Consider the following 8635-nt stretch of genomic DNA (forward strand, 5'->3'; position numbering starts at 1 on the left):
AAGGCAGACAGAGAAAACCAAATTCATGACACTAACCCTAAACCGAAGCGACAATGGTTTGAAAATAGGAAAAAACAGTAGAGTAACCAATCCGTGAGAATGCCACGGAAAAGAAAGTCCACGAAAATATGCGGAGATCCGTGAGAATGCCACGGAAAAATGAGCAAAAAATTATGTGACTATCCCACGGAACTTTGTGAGATCATGTTGATCAAAAGACTATGTGAGGTGAAAATTTGTAATCCTTCTTTGTTTAACTTTATCAGTAAGACTTAAATTCTTTAAAAACGATATATTACTGATAACTAATTAATCATTAATTTAAAATTTAGACATTATTGTTTTTAATCTTGTCTCAATATGTCTCTGTCATATATGCAGCTGTTTATGGTTTAATTCATTTGTATTCATTTATTTATTCCACTATACTGAATATTTGTAGATTGAAGACCCTTGCGCTGGAATGAGCTTCTCTCTCATGTTGCCATGAATTAACGATTAAATTGACATTTCATGACAACGAACTCATGCGAACTCCGACAGTCGTGTCCGAATGTAGTGTACAATGGAAAGGCGGCTTTATTCTGCAGGTGGTTCAAGCAGGACTGTTGACTCAGAGCTTTTTACAGGTGAAACAAATCAGGAGGCAGCTTCAGATTAACTTATTAAATTTAAAATGAAAAAGGTGGGAATTAAAGAACCCTTTTTCCAAGATAGAGAACCATTTCAGGACAAAAGGGTTCTTGGGTAAGCTAAGCCATACAACATGCAAGGGGAGTGTAACAATGGATAATACAGTCTACAATACTTCAGACATGCATTTGAACATTTTTTATTTTCATTTTAGAAGAATCACACGATATTAAAAAAAGCCTCACTTCAAATGTACAGCAAAACAAAAAAGACGATTCTCTAGAACAGCATATAAACTCATTCTCTTCAAAATAGATCTTTTGGAAGTTTTACATGTCTTTGTTTACTTTGAGAAAATATCTGCATTTTGTTTTTCTGTTTTGGTTATCCTCAACTGCATTTATTCTTCTCCATAACACTCCATCTTTCAGGCCTCATTTAAACTCATTTGTGAATTATACCAGCTTCCAAATGCAATTTGTGTTACACAACCTTATTGTTTCAAAAGCACACCTAATCCTTATCTTATACCAGCAGGGCTTCATGTTTTTCTTGTTTGTTACATAGTGTTAAATCATGTAAGAATTTGTTTAGTAAAGCGAGTGCAATCTTTCTAGTGATGTTGGTTGACTGAGGAAGTCTTGCTGATCAACCTAAGCCTTTTGAGAACACCAGAACTCTCGCATCCAAAAAAGCAAAACTATGAAAACCATCTGTGACCACAGATATTATTTTCCTTTGTGGTCTCTTTTGAACATACAGTAATCAGGGACATTCATCAGACTGCTTCAGTCATGCAACCAAAAATGGGGACTGTCCACAGAAGAGAGGGACATCTGGTCACCCCATATTCTTAGATAAGCTGAAGAACTGAGTACGCTTGAAAAATGATTTAAAACAAAATGAAAAGAAGGCTGATAAGAGTTGTGCGTAATGTATGTGTATTTTGTGGTTCAACAGGTGCTAATAGTTCCTCATTACATAAAACTCTGAAATCTCACTCACAGTCTTTCTAATTTCCTCTTTTAATGCTTAATTTCTCATGTTTGTCTTTCACTGATGATATGATATCTATAGTTTGCATTTACAGGCCTACTGACACTTAAGATATCTTTTCACACAGCTGAATTATTACATGACATTATTACAAAAACTTCTTTGAGTATTTTTTCTGTTTAAAATGAAACTGTAAATGTAAAAATAAAAGCATAAAGTTATGATCTGTGAAACATGACTGTTTAAGCCTAAATGAAAGTGTGTGTGGGCGGAAATATTGATAATCGTTTGTTTGAATGATGAACTAAAGGTAAATTTAACACTTTACAGTGAGGATGTATTAACAGTTTAATTTAAAGCATTAGCTAACATATGAACTAACAATAAACAGCATACTTAAATGCCATTTATTAATGTTTGTTAATGTTATTTAAGAAAAATAAAATTGTTCATGCTATAATTCCTTGTAAATCAGCACAACATTCATGGAAAAAAGTTGAATGATTTTAATGTCAAAATAAATGTCGAAATCAACATAAATGACGAAAGTAATGTTACTTGTTAGTTCATGTTAACTCTTGGTAATAAATGAAACCTTATTGTATAAAGTCCATAAAATAAAACTACAGCAATGAAATACAATTACTCAAGAAAATAAATTAAATTATCCTGGTAAATGGTAAACACATATACAAATTCTACATACGATATTCAATGTGCAGAAAACAACAGGTCAAACTATAGCACAGGTCCGCACAAGTTATGTTATAGATGCGCAACACTACAGCTTTTTAATCTAGACTTTCAGTTGTCATTTTTAGGCTTTCAGACGAAGCTCTCTGTGACGTTTTTGTTGTATTCTCTCACATTGTCAGAGAGAAGGGCAACACTTAAATTATTCCAGAATAGAGGCTGCGCTCGTGGGTTCCTGGGCCAGGACAAAACAGACTTTTTGCAGAGCCGTTTTCTCATTTGAAGATATTTGAATTTGGGGAAGAGAAGGTCTAGCAGAACCAAAACAGCAACATCTACCTTCTCATCTAGAAGCCTCTGCTGAACCAGGAGGAAGGCTTGTTTCACCACTCCACTCGCTTGAGAATAGCCACTAGGGCTGGTCAGGACAAACACTGTCTTTCTGCTGTTGTAAACCGCCTTGTGGAGATTCTCTATGCACGAAACTCCCGGGAGCCAGTCGCGTTCCTCCAGGCATAGTCGGAAGCGCCATCTACCCCTGTGCTCCAATCTCTCAATCATCTCATTGTAGATCCAGTCTCTGACCGCCTTGTCACTTGTATCAAAAACAACAAATGCATCATAGTGGCTATCTGATGTGTTACCATTAGCTGGAGTGTGTCCCTTGTGTCCAGTCCACAGAATCTGGATGCAGTACCACAGGTCCCAACCGTAGAGATGCTTCAGAAGGGGAATGATCGTCCCTGCCAATGTCAACAGTGACGTACACAGAAAAGCGAAGCTCCCATATACTTCCTGGCATGAGCGGAGATCTATCGAGAGGACATTCACACCAGCCAGTGACTCGGGATAGGCACAGTGAATGTGTGTGGTGAGATGTGGGACATTTAAATTGGTTTCTCTCAGGAATTTGGCGAACTCAGATGTAACGCAACTACAAGTAAATGGATTGGCATGCAGCACAAGTTTGCAGGATGCGTTTTTATGCTTTTCAGAACCGCAGATTGTATGTGTTTTATGGAATGACCAGGGAAGAGCTTGCACATTGAGGAATTTCAGCTGGTTGTGGTTAAGCATTAGGTCTTTGAGATATTTAGCCCGACTAAAAAAAGCCCTTGGTATGGCAATTAGTCGATTGTGACTTAAGTCCAGACTTATGAGATTGAGCTCAAAATGATTACTGGGTAAGAATGAAAGCATGTTTTCACTTAGATTTAGGTAGCAGAGGTCTTTGAGAGCTGAAATGTTCCCCCAAGGGAAGTAACTAAGCATGTTGGAATCCACCCGTAGCACCCTGAGCGTCGGAGGCAAATTGACAAATACTTCCGGAGAAAACGATTTTAGCTTGTTTTCAGAAATGTCCAAGTGCGTAAGGTTGGTAAGACCCTGAAAGAAACTTGTGTATTCATTACGCCTAGAGTCCCACATTATGTCCAAACGATTTCCAGAGAAAATAAGAGATTTCAGCGAATTACTTTTTAGAATGTTAGAGATTCGAAGACCGATGTGATTGTTGGCTAGACTCAGCATTTGAAGAGAAGACAGATGGGACAGGAATGTGAAGCGATGTCCCATACCCTTCATTGCAAAGTGGAATTCGTTATTACTGAGGTCAAGAACTTGAAGGGTGTCACTGAGCTCCTGGAACGCTCTGTCGGAGTACAGGTCAATGCGGTTGTGTGCCATATTAAGGTATGCTAGTTTGCTTAGATGTGAGAACTGCTGGCCATTTAACGATTGACTGATGTAGTTGTAGGACAGATCTATGCATACAGCCTCTTCCATGCCTATAAACGTACTTGAATTCAGCCATGGGATGTTGTTTTGAGACAGATCAAACATCAGGTGTTTAGAGCATATTTCTTTTTTTAAATGCCACATTGAATAATATAAGGGACAGTAGTCCCCCCCTTTGGAGCTCAGCACAGTGTTCAACCACAGTTCTGTGTTAGGTAGACTGAGTTTTTCAAACTGTAGGTCAAGTTCGTGTTTTTGATGTCCTCGGTGGGATAGGTATTTCGGGATAGCTTTCGACATGCAAAATGGAATACATGGATTAAATGCAAGCATGTTTTGGGAAAGGCCCACTCTCCTTAATGTTCTCAGCTGGCTGAATGCGCTGACGTTAACAGAGCAGATAAAGTTCATACGTAACTCCAGATACACGAGTCTCGGCAGTTTGGATAGAGGTGCGAGACTGTGGTTTGATAGCACTCTGAAGAATAATCCACTCAGATACAACTCTCTAAGGGCTGTCATCTTCTTTATGGAGGGTGATAGGATCAATTCGGAGAAGGTGTTCAGGGGCTCATAGTTATAAAGAAGATTGAGGGACACAACTCTACGGAGCTCCTCGTAAAAGGTGCCATTCTGTATGGTGTAGGCCAACAAATTGTCAGATAGATCGAGCTCCTGGAGTTTCTGCAGTTGAGCAAAGAGGTACCGAGGAAGAGTTCGAAGCGAGTTGCCTCTTAGACTTAAACTAATTAAAGAGTCTCTCTGATCCGAAAATGCACTTTGATGCAGATCCAGGGATTGGTTGTTTGGGCATGGGAAACAGGGCTCGGAAGCATGATCGCATCTTTGGCAGTTCCACCCCAGGTTAAGGTGACGCAAGCGTGTAAGATTTAAAAAGGATTCTTTAGTAATAGCAGTGATCTTGTTCTCTCCCAAGTCTAGACTTTCTAGTGAAAGTGGAAGATGTGGGGGAACAATTGTGACATTGTTGTAACTCAGAGTAAGATTCGAAAGTTCAGGAAGCTCTTGAAACACAAGGGGGTCGATAAAGTGTGACTGATAACACGGGTTGGCGTAGAAACAGTTCTTGCTTAGCAGTAGGTGTTTCAGTCGTGGTGTACCTAGAGGTTTATCAATATGAAAAATATTGTTAAATTCAAGTCCCAGGACTGCAAGCTGTTCTGGAAGAGGAGGAATGGTCTTCAGGCTGTTCCCTGCTAAATGGAGTGAGGTTAGTTTCTGAAGGCCGACAAATGCATCAGGGTGGATTGTTAGGTCACACGAAGTCCGCCTCTTCTCTTTGGAAAGATCTGGTACACAGTTCCACATCAAACTGAGATGCATCAGATTGGGCATGCCAGAGAAAGCATCACTTTTAATTTGCCGTATATGGTTTTCATCCAAGTTGAGTGATATGATTGAGAGGGATTCGAATTTAGGGATTTTAGCCAGACGTCTGCGCTGACAGTTGACATTTAAAACTTCATTGTTAGTATTATGGTTTTCACAGGGATAGAAATCAAGATGCAAAGGTGTCAAAAAATGAAACTGACTCAGGATGAGAACCAGGTACATCTCGTATCCAAACATGGCCTAGAGACACAAGAACAAGAAAAGTTAAAAAACTATTTAATGCAAGTTAATGGCATACATTATATACACTCTAAAATATGCCAACCCAGTGTTGGGTCAAAAAAGGACGAGCCCAGCTGTCAGATTAAATTTACCCAGAAATTTTTTATATTTGAGCCATAAATTGGTTAAAACAACACAGCATTTTGGGTTGAAATAACCCAATGGACTGGGCTTATCCCTTTTTGACCCAACACTGGGTTAAAAATAACCTAGTATTTTTTTAGAGTAGGGGTGCGCGGGGTTAGTTGTAACACGGACTGTTTACATTGTTGCACAAGGTTGAGCGTTTTGTTTTTCCGGTATTTTTTCCCCGCAAATTATTAAAGGGGACAGAGAATGAAAAACCATGTTTACCTTGTCTTTGTTGAATAATGGTAGTCTACCCGCATTCACGAACATACAAAAAGTGCTAGACATGCTAAACATCTCAGTCTCATAGAAATTCCTCTTTTAGAAATGTCAGCCAGAAAACAGCCCAATCTGAAAAACTGATGCTTATGACATCACAGGCATCTCACTGCCCCTCCACTTTAAAATAATTGGCAAAATTTTTTGAGTGGAAGCAAAGTCAGCCAATCAGTAGTGAGATTGCAAGTTAAGCCAGTAGGGGGAGCCAAATAGGTGCAAAACCACTTGTTTAAAATCCCCCACCCTAATAGAGCTATCTGAGAGAGGTTTAAAGGAAGCTTCTAAGGCATTACAGACACAAACAAAAAAAATTTTGTCTACATGTCACATCACAGAACAAGGATAAATACCCCGTTCAATCATTCTATGTCACCCTTAAGTTTTTCCAGAGAGTTATTGATGAACGAGTGTTTTGGTGGCATGTAAGTGCATTTTTTCATCATATGTTTTTTTCCGGTTTCTAAGTTGGGTGTGTAAGATACCAAATCCAATGCTGTGTCATATTAATCAGTGTCTTGTTGACTAAAACACAGCATCATTTTGAAATATGTCTGCAGCTCTTAGCAACTTTTTTGGTGGGTTTGAAAATATTTTGACCCCTAGCGGGGTTAATTGTACTTGATATGAAAACCGCTAACGTTAGCGTAATTCAGTTTTAAATGGGCTACACATGAATGATTGCTGGCTGTCAACAAAGTAAATGTGCCTGTCTTATCAAAAACCATGTGTCAAATTTATTTTTGGTCATATCTTTAATATTGATCGAATAAGGTAACATCAAATATTGAAATCAAAATAAAAAGAATGGCTAAAATCAGACTTTGATGCTCATTATCTCAGAATTTGTTTTTGAAACTGTAGTATGGTTATTACAGACTGGGTCACATATAAAAAAGTTGTCATAATTGTGCTGCTTTTTCTCACATATTTAGACATTTGTATCCATTTATAATTGAACTATTGTTAGAAAAGGGCTGGATGAATGAATACAGTGTGGATAGCTTTCTATTATAGACAGATATATAAACAATATATCCACTTCAAGTATATAGACAAAAAAGAATAATTTTAGCAAGTGTTACAACTAACCCCCTCCCTGTTACAATTAAACCCAACTGTGGGGTAAATTGTAACGTTTGCACTTTTGTCACATTTGGTGTAATTGTCCAAGAATGGTAAGTACTAGAAACAAACTTCAAATGTTAATTTTTAGCAGATATGTATGTGTTGCTTGTATAAAAATATAATTAATCAAACTCAAATATTTTTTGAATGATTGAGCCAAAACCAAAAAGCGTTAGGTTGTGCCCTGCTCTCCCCTACACTACCCAGTTACTATAAGGATACTGCATAGGCTAAAATGATCAGTCAGCACTATTGATGTCCACAGTTTCATTTAATCCCATGAAAGGTGAAAAAAATACAGTCCAGCAGTACAATTTTTTTTAATGTAAATTACATTTTCACTTTTTCTATATTAATATTACCAGTTGGTTATGCTGGTGTACAAACACAAAAAAAATCACTTACCTTAAAGTCTACAATCCAAATCTTACAACTTCATATCACTTTCAGACTCACAAGGTGGAAATTAAGAAACCAAAAATAAAAGCAATAAAAGTTTTAACTGAGCACACCTGAAGTGAAAGCTGTAGTAACTGAAATACACAACACAGATGTTCTCATTTAAATACTGTCAAGACCCATCCCCCTAACTCAATGATTTGAGGTTCTCAGTTTTATACTCCACATTTATTTCTCACATTTCATTGTATTATTATTTCATATACATACATAGCAGTGCTATATAATGATATAGGCAAATAAAATGCCTTGACAAAATGTTTGGGACATTGACATTTTTCCAGGTTTTCCTCTAAACTTTACTGTTTGTAATAAGATAATTATGTAAATTAAATATTTTACAAGTGTACCAAATCACTTTACAATTACAAGAAAATTAAAGATAGCTACATTTTTTAAGAAAGTAAAAAAATAAAAAGAAGACAAAAATAAAGATGATGGATTTGTAGAGGTACAGTAGTGAAGCGTGTGATAATCTAACATATAAATAAACTTTATTTATTGAATTAAACCGAAACCTAAATTAGGTTTATTTTTCTTACACCACCTGCAGCTATTTTCTCTTGCTTTAAGCATTAACTCACTCGATTTTGATGTTTATTTTTAGAAAATGACTTAGAAATTACCTAAGATTTTATCTGTACTGGAAAACAAGACAAAAACACTAAAACGTTGATTTATTTGGTAACACTTCACAAATAAGGTTATATTTGTTATGCATTAGCTAACTAACAATTAACAAACTTCTACAGGATTAATTATTAGTTCATTTTAACATTTACTAATACATTTTAAAATCAAGCATTGTAACTGTTAACATTAATTCATGCACAATGAACTAACATGAATAACTTCACTGACCTTCACTAACATTAACAAGAATGTTAATGTTAGTAATGCTGAAAAACTATAATGTTCATGTTAGTTAATGCAAAAATTATGTTAGCAT

The 8635-nt window shown here is 36.7% G+C and overlaps 1 protein-coding gene across 1 annotated transcript; it reads right to left on the reverse strand.

The window, feature by feature from the left end:
- Positions 1-957: 957 nt before the first annotated feature.
- tlr9 (toll-like receptor 9) lies at positions 958-7955 on the reverse strand. Its single transcript, XM_065247792.1, has 2 exons — positions 7633-7955; positions 958-5652 (listed from the first exon to the last, which is right to left on the reverse strand). Exon 2 carries the CDS (start codon positions 5647-5649, stop codon positions 2455-2457), a length of 3195 nt encoding a protein of 1064 aa, XP_065103864.1. The 5' UTR covers positions 5650-5652; positions 7633-7955; the 3' UTR covers positions 958-2454.
- Between the last annotated feature and the right edge of the window lie 680 nt (positions 7956-8635).

This window comes from Paramisgurnus dabryanus, chromosome 11, assembly GCF_030506205.2.
Source record: "Paramisgurnus dabryanus chromosome 11, PD_genome_1.1, whole genome shotgun sequence".
NCBI lineage: Eukaryota > Metazoa > Chordata > Actinopteri > Cypriniformes > Cobitidae > Paramisgurnus > Paramisgurnus dabryanus.

What these genes read in the sequence shown, in the direction of transcription:
- tlr9 (XM_065247792.1), bottom strand. Translation starts at nt 5,649, where the DNA reads ATGTTTGGATACGAGATGTACCTGGTTCTCATCCTGAGTCAGTTTCAT.